A 24,112-nucleotide genomic window follows, 5' to 3' on the forward strand; every position below is an offset into this window, starting at 1 on the left:
CAAGGACTCACACACGACAAGCTCCGGAGCAGGGATCCAACAAGGTACTAGAGACTCTCGGATAACAATAGCCACACCCCCACCCCTTTTCTGGGGTCGCGGATGATGAAGCACCTGAGCACCCTCTGAGCACATCTCTGTGAGGGGGACTCCTCCCTCCGGGCCCAGCCAGGTCTCAGTAATACATGCCAGGTCTGCCCTCTCGTCTAAAATTAGGTCCTGGACGAGGGGAGCCTTGTGAACTACAGACCTGGCATTTAGCGACAGCAGCCTGAGACCAGGGTCCTGATTACTCGCGCCATCTGGCCTTGGAGTGGGACTCATAGGGCTGGAAGGAGGGATCTCTGTAACGTAGCGAGCCCTCCTTCCCCGATAATGGCCAGCCCTAAAGTCCCACCATATCTGCCCCTCCCTGTTAAGACCGTAATGCTCCGGCCCACTCCCGTGTCTGTAATCCCTCCAACCATCCCCATAGCCCCCGCGTTTCCCGACAGGCCCGTCGAATCAGTCATCCTACAGCTGGGATTAAGCCCAGGCCCCCCTGACACTTCTGCAGAGCAATCAGTGCAGGGGGTACTCGATTGTGGTCCCAGCCTGCTCAAACAACACAGTCACATCACCAATCACTCCCCACTAACAGTTTAAAAACACAGAAGTTACAATAATAATAGGAATTAAAAAGTGGGCACACCCATCTACAATCATACCATAAACACCTCATTCATAAAATGCGGAGAAACTAAAAATGTGCAGATCTTAAGTGAAACAAACAAAGATGGAGAGGGGGGGAGAGGTACTCTGCTCCTCTCCCTTCCTATAGCAATTAAATTGACCAAGATGGTTGAAAACCCAGCCACAATCCACAGATGGTATACAGAGGGGGAGGATAATGTTTCCCACTCTAGTAAAGATGAGAAAGGTCCTCATTGAGGAGAACCCACCGCGTGCCTGTTTTGAGGCTCATCACTAGCAAATACCCACCGCTAGAAGATGGGGAGGGTAGCCTGGGTCTTCTCGGGCCAGGATCAGACCTTCCTGGCGCCTTTGCTGCTGCTGCCGCCACTGCTGCTTGGCAGGTTCTCCTCAATGATGCCAGACCAAGATTCCTCCACAATCCCCAGGACGAGGCAGAGAAGCGAAAAGCAGCCACAGCATCCGCAGGCGGAGAGAGGAAAGGAAGGTGCAGCTGAAGGGAGAGATGCTCACTACAGTCTCCTGCTAGAAGCCGCCAAGGGCTGCATCCACCGCTCATGGCTTCCAGGCGCCGTTTGGCAACAGGAGGCCAGCAACCACTGCAGCAGCAACATATTCCCTCCGCAAAGGTAGATGCAACTCCCTGGTGGCTGGTCTGCACGTGCGCACACACACATGGCCCCACACACTCCCTTCTCTTCCACGGCTGGCTCCCTTCCCTAAATCCCTAAAGGCTCCACTTCGCGGGAGCCAGTACTACCCGCCCGCTTTCCTTCCTCTCCGTTTTGCTCGAGCTCCGCCTACCACACAACACTGTGACCTTTCCTCTGACAGAAATGTAAATTTTTAGGGAAGAAAGCACGGAGTGATAGTCTCAGCCGATCAGACGTTCATGGCCGCCTTTGCCGTTTCCAGCCTCGGTGCAGGGGGTAAATGTGGTGCCCTTGTGGCGGCTCATCCACCCCCGCCCTTCCCCCACCTGCAGCCCCCCCCTCCCGGCCTGGGGGTGGGTGTCTCCCGGGGGAGCCCGGCTCGTTTCTCGCGCGCAGGAGTTGTCGGCGGGCATGGATGCGTTTTTTGCATCGGGGTGTGCTGCAAGAAGAGGGAGTGAGTGAAGACCTTTTCTAGCAAGCGTAAAGGACTTCCCAAAACTTGCTTTGCAGCAATCCAGACTCACTCCCTCCCTCTTGCAGCCTGCCCCATGCGAATTCCCCCCCTCCCTGCATCTTCTCCTGGGTTTCTCTCTCAGGATAGGGAGGCCGCGGGCTGGCAGTAGCCGCGGCGGTCTGGCTTTCCCACCCCCCGCCCTGCCTCCTCCACTAGCCTTTGTCCCTCCACAGTAGGGTGGCGGGGGAGGAGACGGCCCACCCGCCCAACTCCACAAAGGAGGAGGGCCGTCTCCTCCCCCCAGCCACCCTACTGTGGAGGGACAAAGGCTAGTGGAGGAGGCGGGGTGAGGGGGAAAGCCAGACTGCGGCAGCTACTGCCAGCCGCAGCCTCCCTAGGGAAGGCCTTCCCTTGATAAAGGCTGCTGCCGCCCATCCAAAGTGGCAAAGCCTCCCGATTCCCACCGATTCTCACCAGTGAAGCAGCAAAAGCAAACGGTGAAGGCGAAATGAAATGGAGACTCGCGCGGCATGCTTAAGCAGACTCCAGCCAATCAGTGAGCTGGCTGGGATGCCGCGTGCTTAAAGTTTTCCATCCCAGCCAGCTCACTGATTGGCTGGAGTCCAGGCCAATCAGTGAGCAGCAGGCTGGGCAGCAGGCTCGGCTGGCTTAGATTTTTAGTGTAGAATAGAATAGCGGCAGCTGATGGGCGGGGGTGCCAGCGAGTGCCAAAATAAAGCGGGGTATTTTGAGAATGGCCCGGGACGCGGGAAAAATTATGAAAAGGCATGCCTGTCCCACCAGATGCGGGACGTCTGGTCACCCTAGTTATAATGTACTTTTCAAGACAGAACCTGAATTAAACTAAGGGGAAAACATTATCTTTAATTTTCTGTGTTTTGTTTTGTTCTTCTATGATTCCTTACTCCCTAATTTTGTACTTTATGAATCAATTTCAAAGATTCATAGCACTCTGTCTACTGAGACACCATAAATATATTTCCTTCTGAAATTTTTGAAACACAATCCTATTGCAAGTAATACTACTGATTCCTAAATTAAGTATAGTAATTCTCCCTTCTGCTCCAGGTGTCAAGGAAACTTTAGCAGACTCTGACAAATCTATGAGTCCAGATTAAGATATTGCATTCCTTTAATATCTGCACAGAAATACAGAACTGTGTGAAGGGAGAGAAGGAAGGACTTGTGTTTTATCTGTAATACTTTAGACAATGTTAATGTGGCCAACTCACCTTCTCAACTTAATGGTAATTTAGGAGCTACTCTTTAATGTCTACAATGACCATATATTATAGTGAGTTGGTTACATACAGGACTTTAGTTTTACTTTTTTCCCCTAGCATGATGTTGATTTCTTCAATTGGCAACTGTAGAATAAGTGGACCTCTTCCAGTTGTTCACAAGTATTATCAGTCTGGGGACTTTATCATTGCTGCAATTATTTATCAAGTCTTCTCTCTTTCAAATGAGATCAATTTTCAAAGCCTTCCTTCTCGTGAAGTGTTTGATCAGTACCTGTTAGTATCCTCCTCTTGTTCCTTCCCTTCTTTCCCTTATTGCCACCTGTGCTGTATTATCCTTCTTATTATCCTTTTTCTTTTGCTGAAACATTCTAGATGCCAGTAGGTCTATATGCTAATTCCGGTGGGGATATTTAGCCCTTCTTAATTTAAGAATTCTGAGAAAATTGGCTAATCCAAATGCAGCTTAAATTGAGAAAATTTAATTCAGTTTTCTGTTGAAAGTAAAAAAGCTTGATGTTGGACATGCCCACAGGTTGATCCTAATATTCTTGCTAATTCTTCTCAATGAGAAATAAATCGGGAAACCCTCAAGTGCATTTAAGAAACGTTTTCTATCATTATATAAGTCCAGTGCCGAAGAATGGGGCGAACTTTTCACCCTTAGAAAAGTACTAACAAAGCACATATAGAACTGAAATCAAATACTATCTTACCAGCTAAGTTAAGCCTGGAAGAGATATCTTACTATGGATTTGACAGGTTTCCATAAGAAGAATCTAAAATACAAAATAAAGCAGGCTAGAAATATTTTTTCAGTTCAAAAATAGGCCTGGATAACCTTGAACTTCGCCGTGTACGTTCTGACCTAAGTTTAATGAACAATAGTATCTGCCATAACGTCCTACCTGTTAATGACTACTTTTACTTCAACTGCAATAACACAAGGGCTATCAATAGATACAAACTAAATATAATCTGTTCTAATCTTGATTACAGGAAAAAAGTTATTTCAGCAATAAAGTAGTAAATGTGTGGAACACCCTATCTGATCCTGTTGTTCCTCTAACCACCATACCTTTTACCTTAATCTGTCTTCTATGGAACACCTTTCTTAAGAGGTCCCTAAGGGTGCGTGCATAAGCCCACCAGCATGCTTACCATCCCTGTCCTACTGTCCCCATTTATATATACTGTTTTTATATGTTTATGGCTATATTTTGCTTATTTATAATCATTTATTTGTGTCATTTTCTCATGTGTCCAGGTCTATGTCTATACTGATACTTGTTTCCTTGTACTTGTTTACAAATAAATAAATAAAATTAATACCTTACCTTCCTCCCAATCAATGATTCCCTATCCATACAATCCAGGGCTACTGTATCAGCTTTGGAAGCCATATTAACAACGGAAGCTTCCAGGCTGCCATATTCTTGTGCTTGGGATAGAAGGAGGAGGGGATTTAGTAGCGGGAATGTAGTTAGACATAATAGCATTCTTCTTTTCGGTCAAGGTCATGGTATTTCTGCACCTGGAGGAGGAGTGGTTGAAGTGAAGCCTTGATATGGGATGGATTGGGATTGGATCATGTGATGGACTGATGGGTGAAGGGGCTGGGATTGAGCTTTTGATTTACTGAGGGAAACCCCGGAACTTTTAGATTCGGATTTTCCCAGATGTCTCAGCATAACTACTCTAATAAAAGGGAACTTTGAGAAAATGCCTGTCTCAGAGTTTTTGATTGGAATTGGGTTCTTCTGCAATGATGTTTGCTATAGACCCTAATTCTAGACATATCTGTTTATAAAAATATACCAAAATTTGTAATATCATAGGTCTGAATCTGAAGCACAAATATATTGACATCATTTATAACTTTCACTTAAGGTTCCTCACTCATAATTACCAGCATACATTGGCTCTGGTATTTGCTGTAAAGGAGATCAATGAAAATGGGCTTTTACCTAATGTTAGCCTTCGATTTCATGTTGGTTCAGACAATTATGAAGAATTTATGACTTCTCCTTCTATCTACAAAAGATAAATTGATTCCCAACTACAAAAGTAACGACCAGACCAATACGGTAGCCGTTCTTGGAGGACCCCGTACTAAAACTTGTCTAAACATGGCAACCACTCTACACAACTACAAATTTCCACAGGTGAGAAAAAATAAGGAGGAAAATGGGAAGTTCATCGACTGTTTACTCTTTTCATAAATCAGGTATTCCTCATAACTCTTCAAAGAAAGAACCAAGAAATATGTTTCATTTAAGAATGAGAAATTTATGAGATATGAAGAATATCATCAAAGGCTTTGATGATCAAGCCTTTGGCTTGAGGAACAGTATTTGTATTTATTATTTGTCAAAAATGTACAAGATAGCAGGTATTAATATTGCATTTTATCCAATATCCTTTGATCTCCCCCCCCTACTTAAATTACATATGGATCAGCTCCTTTGATGAATAATGATAAAGCAGCTCTTTATGTTAAATGGATGTTCCCTGATGAGATCCACCAACATAAAGGAATAATGCACTTACTGTTTCATTTTGGATGGACCTGGGTTGGGTTGATTTCTCGATATGAGGAAGATAGGGAGAGGTTTGTTCAAAAGAGTCTTTCCATGTTTTCAGAGAGAGGAATCTGCTTTGACTTTATAGAATGTCTTCCCATAATGATGTATGGTAGTGAAATTGCTGAAATGGTGGGAAAGGCAGATAAAATATACAAAGTAATCATGAGAAGTACAGTCATTGCAGTGATCTTGAACGCTGAAATTATAAGCATACTGACTATGGGAATAATGATTTATGGTTTAGATTCTGACGATATCCCACAGAACAGAAAAGTCAAGATCTGGATCATGACAGCCCAGACGGAATTCACCTTCATCCTGATACAAAGACTGTTGCCTATGGATTTTCTCCATGGTGCAATTTCCTTTGCACTTCACTCAAAGGAACTAACAGGATTCCAACAATTTATGCAGAAGAGATACCCAAATACAGAAAAAGATGGTTTTATTAAGGATTTCTGGAGTAATGCATTTGAATGCTCATTCTCTAGAGATGACATGCAACCAAATGATTAGAGGGGACTTTCTGATGGTTCTGAATTCGCTATCTGGTTATGCACATGGACTTGAAGAAAAGTTAGAAGATCTTAGTGACTCTAATATGAACTTGGTAATGAAGATGGATGTGGTCCAGCAAAAGGTCAACGATGCAGAAAATGAAATCATTATGTTTCAGCATAGACAAATGGAATTTGCCTTAAGGATAAGGGGCCTCCCTGAAAATACACAAGAGAACCTGAAACAGATTCTCTCTGAAGCCTTCAACCTGATGGCGGGAAGGTCAGGAGGGAATCTTGATTGGCAAATTGAAAAGGTTTACCACGTTAATTCCTGGCTGGCAACACAAAAACAATTACCATGAGATATAGTGGTTTATTTTGCCATTAGAGATGTGAGGAACACAATATTACAGGAGTCCTACAAAAATAAGCTTCAGGAAGAAGGCTTAGCAGTGAGAAGATGGAGTTTCAGGCTACTCCTGAAATTCCCCTATTCCGAAGGAATTGGACGGGTCATTTTCGATCCTAGCTGTCCCGAAGAGACAGTGAAGGTTTGGGGAGATCCAGTGACCTCAGAGACATTCGCAGGTCTCTGGGGGGGCTTGGAATTCAACCCTTTTTGCCAGCTCCTTCTGGATCAGCTGTATGCTAACCGAAACTGCAGGTTGCCCCTAAGAATGGTAGAAGTGATTTCAACTGGTAAGCTGATTTTATTACTCAAAGAGAGACGGTCCGCACTAAAATCTAAGCTAATTGAAACCAAAGAACAGAAGAATCTAGCGGCGAATTGGTTTTTCTTTAATGGATTTATGGCCGGTGGTTACCCTATTTCTTCAATGTTTTAAAGATCTCTCTCTGACTCTCTTTAAGTGGGCTGTAAATTAACTTACTATAAATTGGCTTTTTACAATCTGACACTTTTATTGCTAGGCTGTGTTGGTCTAAGATCAGATAAGATCGCACAGCTCCCAGCGTGTTTTTACTTGCAAATATTTTGGACTGTGTCACAACATGGCGTCGATACATACTCCAAAAAGTTCATTTCAAATGTTTTTCTCTGCATTTCAAAAGTTGTTTGACATATGAAAGATTTGAAAAAAAATTGGACCATTTGACATTAAAATATGAAGAAAAAAGTGAGAACGTTGAATATTTGAATGTTCCTGAAATACAAATGAAGAATGTGAGAAATGAAGCCTCTCAACTTGCTGACACGCAGGGCGTCTGTGTTATTTCGGAGGGAGAAAGAGATGCAGCCATACAGAAGATTTATTTCAAAAGACAGAGCACAGGAGGAATGAGAAGCATTAAAGAATCTACACTTTATGAAACATCATTTGCAGAATTTTTAATTCCACCCTTGAGAATTAAAGACAAATTGAAAAGTTTAACAAGCCTGGGACAATGTTATTATTTCATCAGAGGCATCCTGAGTAAAAAGGTGCGAAGATATCCCTGTTTGGACTTGCTTATAAAAACATTTGGTAAATCTGTTCTACGAATGGCAATAGGATTAAGAAGGTTTTGTTATTGGAGAGACATAGGCTGATAGATGGAAGAATACAATTTGAAATTAGCTAAATCTAATTACTCTTATTTGTAATAGATATAGCTGAATAATAATTGATATTGATAGTAATGTATATAATGTGGAGTTGATATGATAAATAATAATTGGATATGAGAAGGGAAGGTTGGAAATATTTTTGGACCATATACAAAGGTTATTAATCACAATAATTGTTACTATTAAAAATAAAATAAAATATATACAGTTAAATGTTAACTAATATGGGGAAAATGTTACGATATACGATATAATTACATAAAGAAGGGAGAATGATAATGAACTACATTGCATGGAAGATGGAATTTTTGGTATTAAATATTATGGATGTTTAGCTAAAACAGGATATGAGGATTTGATGTTAATAGAGGATTTTACAAACAAGTAAATGAGATGTCAGCATGTGGTTATGGACTAAACCTTTGGCATAGTTAAGGATGAAGGATGTTTAAATAACTGTAGTCAACTAAAAGGGGAGGTATAATGATGTCAATATGGTAAACATATGAGTTAAGATATTTGAATTAATATGAATTATGATGTGAATTAATTATAATATGGCATTAATGAATTAATGGAAGAGATGCACCAAAACATGTTGTAACCAGCTGATATACTTTTTTTTAATGATATATACCTGTTACCTTTTTTGTTTTTCTTTTGTTTTTTCTTTTGTTCTTTTTGTCTTTTTGTTTTTTTGTTTTTTTTTTTCTTCGATTTTTTCTTTCCCCACTGGTGTGGGCATGTATTGTTTAAGAAACAAAAATTATTATTATCATTATTATTTTTTAATAATAATTATAGTCAAATGAAAATGGATATATGATGATGGTGACATGTATGAATATTTGAGTTAAAATGCTCGAGTTAACATGAACTATGTTTCTTGACTGTGGAAGAGATGTGCAAAAGTCTATTTGTAACCAACTGATACACTTTCTATAGCATGTAAAGAGGGATGTTGTATTTGTTTTAAATTAAAAAAAACTTTAATAAAAAAATAAGCTTCAAATCGGGGGCCAGGAGGTGACTGTCTTGAAGGAGATACCACCTAAAATGCTGAGATCTAGGAAAGACTATGCCTTTTTAGTTGAAGAGCTGAAAAATCACCAGATACAGTTTAGATGAGACGCACCAGTCGGCATCGCATTTAGTTACCTTGGAAAAAGATATCGCCCCAATACAGTATGGAAGGCCCAAGATTTCTACAGCAATGTACTGAAGGGTGGACAACCCCCTCCCTCTAGATCTAGAGAAAGAGAACAAGAAGGATATGATGGAAAGCAAACCACTCAAGTATTAACAAGGGGGGATCAACTTGTTCTCTCAGAGGTACAAGAAGCTAAAGAACAAAGACAAGACCGTGTGGTTACGAGACAAATGGAACAGGAATTTAAAAAGCAACGTATACAAGCCACCGTTCTGGAGCATACAGGAGTTACATCAGAAGCCGTGGGAGGAGCTAGGCCAAAGATTAAATTCCAAGATGTTCAGATGGCTCTTAAAAAGTTTCAGGGGGCTAATGATGGTAACTAACTTTCTAATTTGGAATGTTAAGTGATTGGATCAATTTAACAGAGGATAGAATACTCAATATTGAAGGGTATGATTTGGTACATGGTAGCTTATTTGCTATATAATAAAAAGGTGAATAAGAATTTTAAAAGTCATATTTTAAGGCATGCCTTACTGCGTGTTTGGAAAAAACATCAATATAAATTAAATGATAAGTTATCTATGTGGGCTATCCCTAGACATGCAATAGAAAATATGAACATAGTACAGAAACAGGATATAATTACTTATAGGCAGCCTCTTATTGTAGAAAGAGTTGTACCACAATTAAAATCTTTGGATGTATTAATTCAAACATGGTTTCAATATGGGCAGTTACAGGATAGATGGAAATTAGATTAAAAACTGGCTTTATCCAAGCCGAGGATAATTTATTTAAACAAATTGGAGACCAAAGTTCAATGCATATAAAAAGATTATATAATGTAATAATAGAAATTGATTTTGAAATAGAGCTAGTTAAAGACTGTATGATTAAATGGGCTTAAAATGTTGAAGAACCAACAATGTTGGATACTTGGGAGAAAAAAAAATATAAGATATTTTACAGAAGGTATCTAGATACCAAAAAAAATGGCTTCTATGTATTTGAATTTACAATCTAAATGCTGGAGATGTGATTGTATGGATGCTACATATTTTCACATATGGTGGACTTGCAAAAAGGTTAAGGTAGTCTGGATAAAAATATGATGGATTATGCAAATTTTTCTCAAAAAAAAGGATAAAGTTTACCCCCCACCTATTTTTTGTTATGTATAATTACTGACTGTACAGCAGTAGAGATTAACTTGATTTTGCACTTGATAACTGCAGCAAGATTGTTGGTGGCGCAATACTGGAAGAAGGAAGATTTGTCTACTATCCAAGAATGGACATTGAAAATCACAAACTTAGCCGAGATGGCTAAAATATCTGCATATCTCAAGGACTATTCAAACGAGAGATAAGCGAGACTGGGAAAAATGGATTGATTATATTCAAAATAAATATAGCTTATGGAAAATTTCAGATAGTTTTTTGATTAAGATCAGAACATCACTTGTCAGCTGTGACCAGGGGGGCATTTGCCCAGGTTCGCCTGGTCCACCAGTTGCGCCCCTACCTGAACTGGGAGGCTCTCACAACAGTCACTTGTGCCCTTGTGACCTCTAGGCTGGAATTCTGCAATGTGCTCTACATGGGGCTGTCCTTGAAGAGTATTTGGTGACTTCAGCTAGTCCAGAATGCGGCCGTGCGAGCGATTGTGGGTGCACCCCATTTTACCCACATAACACCTATCCTCCGCGAGCTGCACTGGCTACCTGTCGATCTCCGGGTACGCTTCAAGGTGCTACTTGCCACCCATAAAGCCCTCCATGGTAGTGGATCTGGATACTTGAGAGACCGCCTACTGCCAATTACCTCCACACGACCTATTAGATCTCACCGGTTAGCCTCCTCCGAGTCCCACCTGCCGGTCAATGTTGGCTGGCAACTATGCGGAGGAGAGCCTTCTCGGTGGCAGCTCCGACCCTGTGGAACGATCTCCCTGTGGAAATTCGTACCCTCACCACCCTCCAGACCTTCCGCACAGCCCTCAGAACCTGGCTATCCTGTCAGGCCTGGGGTTAAGACTACAACCCGCCCGAATAGTATGAATGTTGTGTTTTAATTATGTATTTGTCTTATGTGTTAAAAAGTTTGTCTCCCCTCCCCCCTTTTAAGTTGTAAGCCGCCCTGAGTCCCCCCAGGGAAAAGGGCGGCATATAAATAAACTTTATCCAATTATATAATACAATCAGAAATGATACAAATTGTTTATAGTTAGCCTAGCAAGGAAGAGCTAAGCTCAATTCAAAGACATTATTAACTTTCTACTTTCTCTTTAAGTATATTTTAAACTGTTTTTGTTAAAGATTTATACCTTGTATTGGTTCTGGGAAGTCGGGGGGGAGGTTGAGGGGGTTGGGGGAGGGGGGAGGGAGTGGAGTTTACTAAGTTGGAGGAGGGGTGTTGGATTTTAAGGTATTATGATTGTACATGTATACTGCTATTTTTTCTTTTTTATGTATATTGAAATGGAATTATAAACACCATCAATACAAAAGGGAGTTTGCTCTGAAGCTGAAATACACCAAGTGAATTAGAGGAAGAGTGGGAAGCAGAGGAGAGAAGAAAAATAGGAAGAGAGGGATAGGAGAGAGGGTGAGGGGGCAAGATGAGGTATATAAGGAGGAGTGGTAAGGAGAGAGAGGAGAAGGAGAAAGGAAGGGGAAGTAGAGTAGAAAATGATGGAGGGAAGACAGGATGTAGAAAGGGGGAAGAGAGAGGGGGAAGAAAGTGTCAGATATGGTATAAATGTGGTGTATGGAGAGCAGAAGAGCCAATAACTGGGTTTCTCTTTTTTTTTCCTTTGGTAGTTGATGGTAAGATGAATTGATGTAATTACTTAATAATACAACTTGATATTGACTATGTAATAGTATAAATGTGATTATATGCTAGGAAAATGGAAAATAAAAACTTTCTATGCAAAAAAAATATATGAATAGTGCCAGTTGTTGTAAATTGCAAGTTTGTCAACAGCATCAAAGCATTTTCAAATTTAGCTGCATTACCATGTATGTTTATAACATCATTGTCATTAAAATGGAATATTGAAATATTGAATTATTGTCTTTTAAAAATCATGAATATCAATCCTAGGATTATATGTTTGATTAACATAACAATTATTATGTTTATCATTATTGATATTTCTATCAAAATGAATTATACCCAGGGGCCACACTGTTCATGCATTGATATTGATGTATATTTAAAAATAAAAAAAATGTCATAAAACGTTTAGCTGTTTTCAATTATCCTTTTTTGATAAATTTGAGGCGGGGCGGAGATAATCCCTGAGGTGGAATAAAAAGCCATCTTGGCCTAGAGTTTTCTGTGTTGGAGAATTTTAGATTCTCAACATTTTATGCCATAAAAGTGAATTCCTAAAATGCTCAGTTGACCAAAGCAAACTTGTCTCTCAACATTTTCCCTTTCTCTATTTTGTGCTGGAATCGGAAAAGTTTTCTGCTGAAAACAACCCAAAGGAACATTTTCAAGAGGCAACTGGATTTTCTTGTTTTTTTCTTTGAAGACCTTTCACTTCTCATCCAAGAAGATTCTTCAGCTCTGACTGGATGGTGGATTTATATTCTTGGATGAGAAATTAAACATCTTTGAAGAAAAACAAGAAAGTCAAATTATCGCTTGAAAAAGCACTTTTGGGACAATCATGACCTGGATAACTGACATTTTGCTGAAAATTAATCAATTGTCGATATGACAGAAAAAATATTTTTCCAATTAGGAGTGTACATTGTTTTTTTTTGGGGGGGGGGTGTCACTTTCCATTGAGCATAGCCCAAACTCAAAAACTGTGATTACTTCATAAACCTAGTTAAATTAATATTTATATTTCTTTGTTTCGTCATTCAGCTTAATTATTTTTTACTTCTTATGTGACTCTACATCTCTACTCATCCTGAAAATTACAAAAGTGTAGTCATGGAGGAGAAAAATGTTTGTATGTTAAATGTTAAGTTTGCTATCACATGGGTTCTCTGTATGTTTATTTTCCCAGTACCGTCTAACTGCCTGGGTTGTCTTATTTTCACTGAAATCTTCATGCAGACCAAGAGTGACATTACATTATATATTGTAGTTTTACCGAGTGAGGGACATATATAATAGGGATATATCTGTGTCTCTATACATATGACAAGGTACTGCCTTGTATGTCACTTTGATGTGCTGATATGTATGAGGAAATAATATAGAACTCCAAAGAATAAAAAAAATCCTTTATATTATATTGAAATAACCAATTTGTCTTTATTCAAGGGGTCTGGTTTAAACCTCATTTTCATTTCTTTATTAGTTGCTCCTTCTTATTCAGACCTGGTCTCAAAATAATGATATAGCACTTGGGGGAAAAGATGCAGGACAGTAAGCCAGATGCTGAGGCCAAAATGGAGAAAATCTCCACAGCAACCACATATTTCCCCTTAGTGCTCAGGTAAGTTGGAACAAATGACACCCAGACACTGCAAAAGACCAACATGCTGAAGGTGATGAATTTGGCTTCGTTGAAGCTGTCAGGTAAATTCCTAGCCAAGAAGGCCACCATGAAAGTGACAGTGGTCAAGAGTCCCATAAAGCCAAGGACAGTATAAAACATAGTGGTTGATCCTTCATTACATTCCAAGACAATTTCTTCAACCATGGAGTGCATGTCTGAATCTGGAAATGGAGGTGAAATTGCCAACCAAACTACACACATAGTGAACTGAACCATGAAGACAGATAGGACAATAGTGTTGGCCATCCTTCTCCCCACCCATTTCCTCATTTTGGAGCCTGGCTTGGTGGCCATGAAAGCAAGAACTACTATGGTTGTTTTACCCAAAATGCAAGAAAGGGCTACAGAGAAAATGATGCCAAAAGTAGTTTGTCGCATGAGACATCTCACTTGATCAGGTTGCCCAATGAAGAGGAGAGTACAAAGGAAGGAGAGCATGAGAGCAATGAGAAGAATGTAGGTGAGGTTCCTGTTGTTGGCTTTGACAATGGGAGTGTCCCGGTGTTTAATGAAAATTCCCAGTATTACAGCCGATATGAAAGAAAAGGAGACTGCAATCATTATCAAAGAAATACCCAATGGCTCTTGGAAAGTTAAGTAAGTTATATCTTTTTGAAGGCAATTATCTTGACCCTTGTTTGGATATTGATCCCCTGGACATGGGAAACAGTCATCTAAGTCTGGTAAAAAAAAAAAAATTACAGAACCACTATTGTTATTAATCATGAAGAATTAATACCAGATTAGATGAATCTATCAGTTACTGTATGTAGAGTTCATATTATGTATAATTTATAATATAACATAGTACCTAATGCAGTGTTCAGTAACAATATATGCTAAGTTATAGAGCTACTGTGTCTATAATCCTATATGATATTTCTATTATCTTGGTAGAAGAGGAAGCAAAAAAGATAGAAATAGGAGGGAAAATCTTATATTGATAGAATTTGATGGAAAGTTACCTTTACTTTCAAAAATCATATACTAAGTTAGCATTTTGATTTGTCTGCCAACAAGCACTCTATCTCTACTACACTGTTTATAATTCTTGAAGCAAAAACAATAATATTCCAAATTTGAGAAATTAATGATGAATATACTATTTAGGATGAATGTATTAGTGGAAGTATTAAATACTGTATATCACTGAAATGACTTGCTTTCAGAAGTTGTGGGTGCTCCATCAATGGAGATTTTTAAGGAAGAGATTAGACAGCTATTTGTCTGGAATAGTATAGGGTCTTCTGCTTGAGCAGGGGGTTGAACTAGAAGACATCCAAGGTCCCTTCCAACTCTCTTACCATGTTTTCCTGAAAATAAGACAGGGTCTTATTTTCTTTTGACCTCCGAAACAAGGACCTGACAATATTTTTGAGGAGGTCTTATTATTTTTGAGGTGTAAGAGGCAGCGAGTGTGGTCACCTCATGGCTACTGCTGTTTATAGTATTTTCAGGTAGGGCTTATTTTTGGGAGTGGACTTATTTTAGAGCTCAAAAGCCCGATTGGGCTTACTATCCAGGGAGGTCTTATTTTGGGGAAAACAGGATATTCTGAGGAAGAAGTAGTTAAGCTATATAACTAGAGGGTAAGCTCAAAATTTTCAGTCACCATAATATTTTCAAGCATCAGCGTATTTCTATTTATGAAATCATTGATATCTGGTGATATATCTGGCATACAAGTTCAATATAAATAAATAAATAATAAGCAAGCAAGCAAACAAACAAACAAACAAACATTCAGTATATTCCTTTGCTTACCCATTTGGTCAGCTATCTTCCCCTCTGGACACCGCTTACAGTCATAGCAACAGGATAGTTTCCCTTCCACTTTTACTTTGCTGTAGCCAAAAGGACATTTCTCATTACAGATGGAAAGAGGTAATGCCTGTTCACAAATAAAATTGGAATTCTTTCCTATGAGTCATTTAATTTAATTTAATTTAATTTATAAAATTTATATGCTGCCCAATCCCGAAGGACTCCGGGTGGCTTATAACAAAGAGAAAAAAAGGAAAAAAAACAGTTTAAAATCGCAACACCACATACATTCATTCTAATCGGCACTGGACCTCAACAGTGAGGTCAACAGCCCCAGGTCTGCCGGAACAGCTAGGTTTTTACAGCTTTCCTGAAGGCCATGAGAGTGGCTTTGGTATGGATCTCTGGGGGTAGCTGATTCCAAAGAGTCAGAGCAGCCACAGAGAAGGCTCTCCTCCGGGGGCCCGTCAGCCAACACTGTCTGGCTGACGGCATCTGAAGGAGGCCCAATCAGTGGGATTTATGTTTTGAGAGTGTTTGTTTCATCACTGGAGTTTTTAAAGAAGTTATTAGACAACTATTTGTCTGAAATAGGTATAGAGTCTCCTGTTTGAGCAGCACTTGGATTCTGTTATTCTGTTCTGCTCTGAGAGGAACCCTTGGTTCTGAGAATGTATCCCCCAACCTGCATAAGTTTGGACCCTCTAGCTCTCTCCTCATTAGGGGTGGAATTCACTTACCTTCGCTACCCGTTCGCAAATGTGAGCACACATGCCACATCTGCACATGTGCTCTGCCTTCCGTGCATGTGCTTTGCCTTAAAAAATGTCCTGAATGGGATGCCATAGATCCGGGGCAGTTGGGTGGGGCTACCCATGATTTCTGCTAATGGTTCAGGTGAACTGGTTAGAAGCGGCAGAATGCCACCTCAGCTCCTCCTGCTGAGAGGCTTTACTTTCTCAGGAGCTGCAGTGTGGAAAATAAGCTGAGTGACTTTGGCCAGTCCCTCACTCTTCACCCAACCCGCCTCACAGGCTTATTGTGATGGGGAAAATAGGAAGATGAGGAAGATGTGTTGGATATGTTCATATCAGCTTGAGTTATATGTAGCCAAACCTCACCAAACCTTAGAGTCCCATTTCACCATTTCCTTTTGTTTTAAATTCATCACAGAATTTAAATAATTTCCTTAACTTGATTTTTTTTCAAGTTTCAAACATGAACTTCAATTGCCTAGAATTCCCCAGCAGCATTTTGAAGTTGCGAGTTTTGAAGTCCATACCTCTTCAAGTTGCTGAGTTTGAGAAATATTGCTAACTGCTCATATGTATTTTTTTCTTTTGTTCAATTTCATCTGATTGTTGGAAAAGTTATTTCAGTTTTCTGTCAAGAATTTTCAAAAGTGATTTGTCATTGCTAGCTTTTAAGGAGAGAGAGTGAAAAGGTCCATGGTGCCTCTGCCAGTGAAAAGGGAGCTAAGGAGGGCTGCGTGTGGCTCTCCTGAGTGCTGTTTTGGGCCGCAACAGCACTGTCCCCTCTAAGGTGCGTGGCTACGCGGCCGCACACATGGCAAGAAACCACCGTGCAGCAGTTTTCAACTGCCACGCAGTGATTTCTGTCACAGGCTCGGGAAGCTGAGGGGCCTCAGATTTTCTGTCTTGGTTAGGGTTAGCACAGGCGTGGGGGTGGGGGAATGGTGGCAGGAGCTTACACGGCACATCCTGTCTCCGAGGACCTTCTAGGCACCGGCTGTGCTGCTCATTACTGTCAGTCGCCCCGTGTTCAGCAAAGCAAACGCGGGGAAGTCCTTTGCAGGCAGCTAGAACTGGTCGCCTGCAAAGGACCTCCCCAGACTTGTTTTGATGAGCATGGAGAGACTGACGGTAGTTTGTGCCGGCCGCGGTCGCTCAAACTAGCATCAATCGCCCCGTCTTCAGCAAAGCAAGCCTGGGGAGGTCCTTTGTAGGTGGCCAATCCTAGCTGCTTGTGCCCGGCGCTGCAGCTGAAATGAACCCCCAAAGCCGCCGCCTCCTCCTCCTCCAACAGCACTTCCAGATTTGCCACCCGACGCTACGGCTGAGGTGAAGCCGCCAAAGCTCCCGTCAGCACCCCTGCCCATGGCAGGAGTGCCTCTCCCTCCATGCGGAGCACCTGAGCTGGCCCCCGTGTTACCCCTCCCCCTTCCTCTTCTGCCATGCTTTTGAGGAACCATGAGGCCGCGGGAGCTAGTAGGAAGGCAGCGGAGGGGGCAGGAGCAGGAAAAAAGGCCTCATGGCTTCTCAAAAGCACGACAGAGGTAACCTGGAGCCCAGCTGAGGTGCTCTGAACAGAGGGGGAGGCACCGCCACTGCTGCCATGGGTGGGGGCACCAGCGGGAGCTTTGGCAGCTTCACCTCAGCTGCAGCACTGGGCAGCAAATGTGGTGGTGCTGTTGGAGGAGGAGGAGGAGGAGGTGGCCGCATCAGTTATTCTAGTGGCGGCGGGGGCTCGTTGATATCTTCAGTGGCAGCCCTGTCCCCTGTGAAAAAAACCAAAGATGAAGCAGATCCATGCAGATGACGTTGCCGCAACATGACTGGAGGAGGAATTCTGGGAGTTGAAGTCCACAAGTCTTAAAGCTGTCAGGCTTGAAGACCCCTGGGTTTTTTTCTAAAGAGTTAGGGGTGCAAGGATCTTGTAACAACAGCTTTAAGATTTGCGTGCTTCAAATGCCAGACTTTCTGAGCCAACATTTTGGTTGCTAAGCAGGAGAGTTGTTAAGTGATACTGATATTATATAATACTTTTAATTAAGCGGGTACCTTGAATAAACATAACTTTGAGTTTCAAATAATACTAATTTCGTTGTTGTTTTAGGTGACAGCTGTGAAAAAAATTCAGGTGCTCAGGCATGAAAATGTGCCACTCAAACACTATACTTTTCTGCTCAAACTGAAAAAAAAATAGAGGGAACATTGTGCAACAGCCTCCTATGTACAACCCTACTCAGGTCTGTTTTCACTAGCAAATACCGACCCTCAATGAGTGACATTGAGCTGCCACACCTGCTGGCCACACAATCCTAGGCCCCAAGGTCAAGCAGAACCCTGATGCAGCCCTCAATGAAATTGAGTTTGACACCCCTGGCCTATAGGCTAATAATATAAACATAGATATAAATATAACTGATAAATAAATAGATATTTGGACATACTAGGTGCTTTGACATAACACTTAATTATTTCCTTGGCTCAGCTGATAAGGGAGGACAGCTTGTGGCTTAGCAGCTAATACAACTTCGAGCCCAGGTTCGAATCCCAGTAAGGGTATGGCTAGCTGATGAGAGCTTGAAATAGATCTATACTAGTCTCCCTTTATTTATTTATCAGAACAAATGCAACATTTTGTTATAGATGTAGATTTAGATGTTATAGATAAAGATACAGATACAAATACAGATACAAATACATCGACAACAGCCCTGGTGACTTTTATGTTTACTATGCAATCATATACCTTCAAAAGTGAAGGTGAATATATGTGTACCAGGATAATGTTGCAGATCAAATCCAGGTTGGTCACTAGGACCAGAGGTTTAGTTTCCACACTCTACCAGAGAGAAGTTCCTGAAAATGGGCTCTAGAATGAGTCCATCCAGTATTTTTTTGGCCTCAAATATAATAAGTAAGTATAATCTTTATTGTCATTGTACTTAAATACAACAAAATTGGTTGTATGACACATAAGTGTTTTGAATTACTTCTGTGTTTTAATTTCCATATTTGTCCTGTGGTTTCCTTATTTAGGTTGTTGTATTAATTCTAAATATTATATTTCTCTTTTTAATGTATGATGCTCTAGATTTGGAAAATAAATAAATAATTATTTTTTGCCTTCTGTCATTTTGTTATATTTTACTGACCCAGATGTTCATGCTTGGATATGCTCAACTGACTATTCAGTAAAGAACAACAATGACAGGGATGGTTTTTACATTGGAACTAAATAAGGTTGCATATGTTTAAACTTTAAGTCACCTATTTATACTTTAGTATTTTATGTTCCTATCACATAAAAAAATGAGGCTGCTAAATTCAAGTGTTGCTGTGGTGGCAGTCGCATAATCATTTACTTCTATGGATCAGCCAATAATCAATCAATCAGTTTATTACAGTCTGAGCCCAGAGACCAGAACAAATAAAAAATCTCAGTACAAAATAATAAATAACTGAAATCTGTAATAAAATCTAGTCTGTCAATTATACACGGTCAAACTATACTAAAATTACAATCCACAAATTGTGTGGCCCATTGTAGGTTCAATGCTAAAAGGGAAAGGTCTAAGCAGTGCAATGGGTTTGCCACATTTGTTATATAAGATAACTATGATGGAGAAGACATGGGTTTGCGATGAATGGCCAATACTGCTGCACAGAATTTGGCCTCCTGCTCTGTAGTTATGGACATTTCATCCTTAAACAGCCGCTGAAGATACGTAGATAGTATGGGAACAGCCAGAATACCTAGTAGTTATTGGCATAATATGTTTTTCCTAATCTTTGTGCAAAAGGAACATTTAAGGAGCATGTGACTCACAGTCTCCACCTCTGAATCACCGGAACACAAACTTTCCATCAGTGGTATCATTTTATACTTGCTGTACAGGATGGTGGATGGATGCACATGGCACTGTGCAAGCGAAAATGCTTTCTGGTGGTTTGCTGACTCCAACTGACTAAGAGAGCTGGTAGGAGCAACAACACATCTAATGGCATCTGGAGCTTTCCCTAAGTCTGCCTGTCTCTCGATGTCCTAACTCTTTGTTACAAGGGATGTCTTGCTAGGTCATAGTCCATCTTGACTATTGAAGCTGGGGAGAAGCCTAGTTTTGGCACAGTTGGATCAGTCAATAAACAATTATCCTAAAAAATGAGAAATGAGACACACCTGGTTAAACATGGGGGGCCAAACAGCATCCTTGGCAGAAATGGTGAGGAGTTTGTTCGAGGGAGCCATGGGGTCAATTCTTCCAATTTGGGTTCTTAGAAAGGACTTGTTTGGGAATGTGACCCAATTGAAAATATCAAATCCGGTTTCCAATTCCCCATTGAGGCCAAAAAAAATCTGCTCTCCAGCATTGTTGTTAAAGGAGACTTGCTGTAAAAAATGATTAACCTGAATGAAGAAACAAAGAAATATAAATATAAATTTAACTAGGTTTATGAAGTAATCACAGTTTTTGAGTTTGGGCTATGCTCAATGGAAAGTGACACTCCCCCCACAACAGTCTACACTCTTTATAAATGGAAAAATATTTTCTCTGTCATATCGACAATTGATTAATTTTCACAGAATGTCTATGTATATTCTCCGTTATCCACGTCATGATTGTCCCAAATGTGCTTTTCCAAGAAATAATTTGACTTCCTTGTTTTTCTTCAAAGATCTTTAGTTTCTCATCCAAGAATATAAATCCACCATCCAGTCAGAGCTGAAGAATCTTCTTGGATGAGAAGTGAAAGGTCTTCAAAGAAAAACAAGAAAATCCAGTTCCCTCTTGAAAAAGTTCCTTTGGGTTGTTTTCAGCAGAAAACTTTTCAGATTCCAGCACAAAATAGAGAAAAGGAAAAATGTTGAGAGACAACTTTGCTGATCAACTGAGTATTTTAGGAATTCACTTTTATGTCATAAAATGTTGACAATCTAAAATTCTCCAACACAGAAAATTCTAGGCCAAGATGGCCTTTAACTCCACCTCAGGGATTATCTCTGCCCCCTCAAATTTATCAAAAAAGGATAATTGAAAACAGCTAAACTTTTTTGTCATTTTTTTTAATTTTTAAATATACATCACTATCAATGCATGAACAGTGTGGCCCCTGGATATAATTAATTTTGATAGAAACATCAATAATGATAATCATAATAATTGTTATATTAATCAAACATATAATCCTAGGATTGATATACATGATTTTTAAAAGACAATTATTCAATATTTCAATATTCCATTTTAATGACAATGATGTTATAAACATACATGGTAATGCAGCTAAATTTGAAAATGCTTTGATGCTATTGACAAAATCTGCACAATCTAAGGGACCGATTTGGACAAAAAAAAACCAGCACTTTTTCATGTGGCTGTTGATAAAAATAGGATTGCCAACATGATCATCAAGGTCTGATAATGGATATTGCACAAGAAGAAGTAGGATAAAATGTTTCAAGGTTTCACATTTGAAATTGTCAAATATAATGGACTGAATATATACAATTTATACATAAAATAAAGACTATATGTTACATGAATTTAAAACTACTTTTTTAAAATAACTTTCTCAACATTTTACAGAAATTAATTTCCAAATTCTATCCAGTGCTGCACAAATGACCTGAAAATTCAAATAATACTGGAACAAGACATTAAGTTTCCAATTTTTTTATTTCTTTCCTATGATAATACAAATAGCTTTCATAACAATCTATAGAATCTTTCATTTTAACTGCTAAACTAAAAGAATAGGGGAAATGTCCATCATCCAATACTTTTTTACATTATCTTTCTGAATTTGTGTTACTAAACCTTACCTGCCATGGTGATTGAAATAAGAGCTTCCATCTTCTCTCATCAATTTTATGACTCTTTTTGAGTTTGGAGGCATGCAAGGCTCTCAGAGCATGTGCCACAGCATAGACTGCATTGTAGATGCTGTAACTATGTCCACCCATGGTGGTCTCAAAGACTGAATTAGGAAGAGTCTTCAGCTTCTCTTCTCCAGTGCAGATCCTGTCAGCATTCCCATCTGCAACATCTCTAGAGAATGAGCATTCAAACGCATTACTCCAGAAATCCTTAATAAAACCATCTCCTTTTTCTGTATTTGGGTATCTCTTCTGCATAAATTGTTGGAATCCTGTTAGTTCCTTTGAGTGAAGTGCAAAGGAAATTGCACCATGGAGAAAATCAATAGGCAACTGTCTTTGTATCAGGATAGAGGTGAATTCCATCTGGGCTGTCATGATCCAGACCTTGACTTTTCTGTTCTGTGGGATATCATCAGAATCTAAACCATAGATCATTATTCTCATAGTCACTATGCCTGTGATTTCATCATTCAAGATCACTGCAATGACTGTACTTCTCATGATCACTTTGTATATTTTATCTGCCTCTTCCACCATTTCAGCAGCTTCACTACCATACATCATCATGGGATGACATTCTATAAAGTCAAAGCAGATTCCTCTCTCTGAAAACATGGAAAGACTTTTTTGAACAAACCTCTCCCTATCTTCTTCATATCGAGAAATCAACCCAACCCAGGTCCATCCAAAATGCAACAGTAAGTGCATTATTCCTTTAAGTTGGTGGATTTCATCAGGGAACATCCATTTAACATAAAGGGCTGCTTTATCATTATTCATCAAAGGAGCAGATCCATATGTGATCTACGTAGGGGGGAAGATCAAAGGATAAAAGGCAGTTTTCTAGAAAAAATAAAGGAACAATGTATTCATGTGTTTTTAATAGAATATCTGGGTGTCAATGGTAGAAAGAAGCTTCCAAAAATGTACTTTACAACATCACATCTGCAAATTTACTACTACTGGAATGTTCCACATGTCTCTGTTGTTACATCATCTACCCTCACAGCTTCAACCTTAAACTGTCTACCATGGATCTCACCCCATTCCTAAGAGGTACGTAAAGGGTGCGTGCATAAGCAGACCAGCATGCCTAACATCCCTGTCCTATTGTCCCCATCTATTTGTATTTATTTTTTTCATTTATATCCATGTTTATATTAATACCTCCAATCTTGTACATTTTTGACAAATAATAAATACAAAGGTACAAATCTCTGATGATGTTCTTCATATCTCACAAATTTATCATTCTTAAATGAAACATATTTCTTGGTTCTTTCTTTGAAGAGTTATGAGGAATACCTGATTTATTAAAAGAGTAAACAGTCCATGAACTTCTCATTTTCCTCCTTATTTTTTCTTACCTGTGGAAATTTGTAGTTGTGTAGAGTGGTTGCCATATTTAGACAAGTTTTAGTACGGGGTCCTCCAAGGACAACTACCGTTTTGGTCCGGTCATTACATTTGTAGTTGGGGATAAATTTATCTTTTGTAGATAGAAATTCCATTGCTAAAAGAAAAGTCGTAAATTCTGCATAATTGTCGGAACCAACATGAAACCCAAGGCTAACATTAGGTAAAAGCCCATTTTCATTGATCTCCTTTACAGCAAATACCAGAGCCAAAGTATGCTGGTAATTATGAGTGATGAACCTTAAGTGAAAGTTATAAACAATGTCAATATATTTGTGCTTCAGATTCGGACCCTTGATATTACAAATTTTGGTATATTTTTATAAACAGACATGTCTAGAATTGGGGTCTTTAGCAAACAGTATGTCAGCGTACCACAAGAACTCAACTCCAATCAAAAAGTCTGAAACAGGCATTTTCTCAAAGTTCCCTTTTATTAGAGTAGTTATACTGATACATCTAGGAAAACCCGAATCTGAGAGTTCCGGGGTTTCCCTCAGTAAATCATAAGCTCAATCGGAGCCCCTGCATCCATCAGTCCATCACATGATCCAATCCCAATCCATCCCATCTCGAGACATCACTTCAACCACTCCTCCTCCATGTGCAGGAATACAATGACCTTGACCAAAAAGAACAATGCCATTATGTCTAACTACCTACCCTCTACTAAATCCCCTCCTCCTACTATCCCAATATGGCAGCCTGGAAACCTCCTTTGTTAATATGGCTTCCAAAGCTTATACAGTAGCTCTAGATTGTATGGATAGGGAATCGTTGATGTGGAGAAAGGTAAAGTATCTTATTAATTTTATTTATTTATTTGTCAACAAGTACAAGGAGACAAGTATCAGTATAGACATAGACCTGGACACATGAGAAAATGGCACAAATAAATGATTATAAAT

At 39.8% G+C, this 24,112-nt stretch overlaps 2 protein-coding genes across 2 annotated transcripts; both read right to left on the reverse strand.

Moving 5' to 3' along the window:
• Window positions 1-2,659: 2,659 nt before the first annotated feature.
• LOC148046509 (vomeronasal type-2 receptor 26-like) lies at window positions 2,660-15,180 on the reverse strand. Its single transcript, XM_087714796.1, has 3 exons — window positions 15,162-15,180; window positions 13,217-14,077; window positions 2,660-2,709 (listed from the first exon to the last, which is right to left on the reverse strand). Exons 1-3 carry the CDS (start codon window positions 15,163-15,165, stop codon window positions 2,660-2,662), a joined length of 915 nt encoding a protein of 304 aa, XP_087570922.1. The 5' UTR covers window positions 15,166-15,180.
• A 4,783-nt stretch (window positions 15,181-19,963) lies between these two features.
• Window positions 19,964-23,191, reverse strand: LOC148046510 (extracellular calcium-sensing receptor-like). Its single transcript, XM_087714797.1, has 3 exons — window positions 23,156-23,191; window positions 21,732-22,592; window positions 19,964-20,062 (listed from the first exon to the last, which is right to left on the reverse strand). Exons 1-3 carry the CDS (start codon window positions 23,189-23,191, stop codon window positions 19,964-19,966), a joined length of 996 nt encoding a protein of 331 aa, XP_087570923.1.
• Window positions 23,192-24,112: the final 921 nt, after the last annotated feature.

The sequence above is a fragment of the Thamnophis sirtalis genome, unplaced genomic scaffold (assembly GCF_051295495.1).
Source record: "Thamnophis sirtalis isolate CommonGarterSnake01/CBP01778 unplaced genomic scaffold, rThaSir2_p1.2 scaffold_4, whole genome shotgun sequence".
In the NCBI taxonomy this organism is placed as follows: domain Eukaryota; kingdom Metazoa; phylum Chordata; class Lepidosauria; order Squamata; family Natricidae; genus Thamnophis; species Thamnophis sirtalis.

Excerpts from the sequence above, each read along its gene's own strand:
- LOC148046509 (XM_087714796.1), bottom strand. Across the intron at positions 2,710-13,216 it reads TATCATTATTTTGAGACCAG|AACAAAACAAAACACAGAAA; the intron begins GTCTGAATAAGA and ends GAATCATAGAAG.
- LOC148046510 (XM_087714797.1), bottom strand. The coding sequence starts at position 23,191 with ATGGCAACCACTCTACACAACTACAAATTTCCACAG. Across the intron at positions 22,593-23,155 it reads ACAACTACAAATTTCCACAG|ATCACATATGGATCTGCTCC; the intron begins GTAAGAAAAAAT and ends CCCCCTACGTAG. Across the intron at positions 20,063-21,731 it reads TATTTCAATCACCATGGCAG|GATAATTGTTTATTGACTGA; the intron begins GTAAGGTTTAGT and ends CTCATTTTTTAG.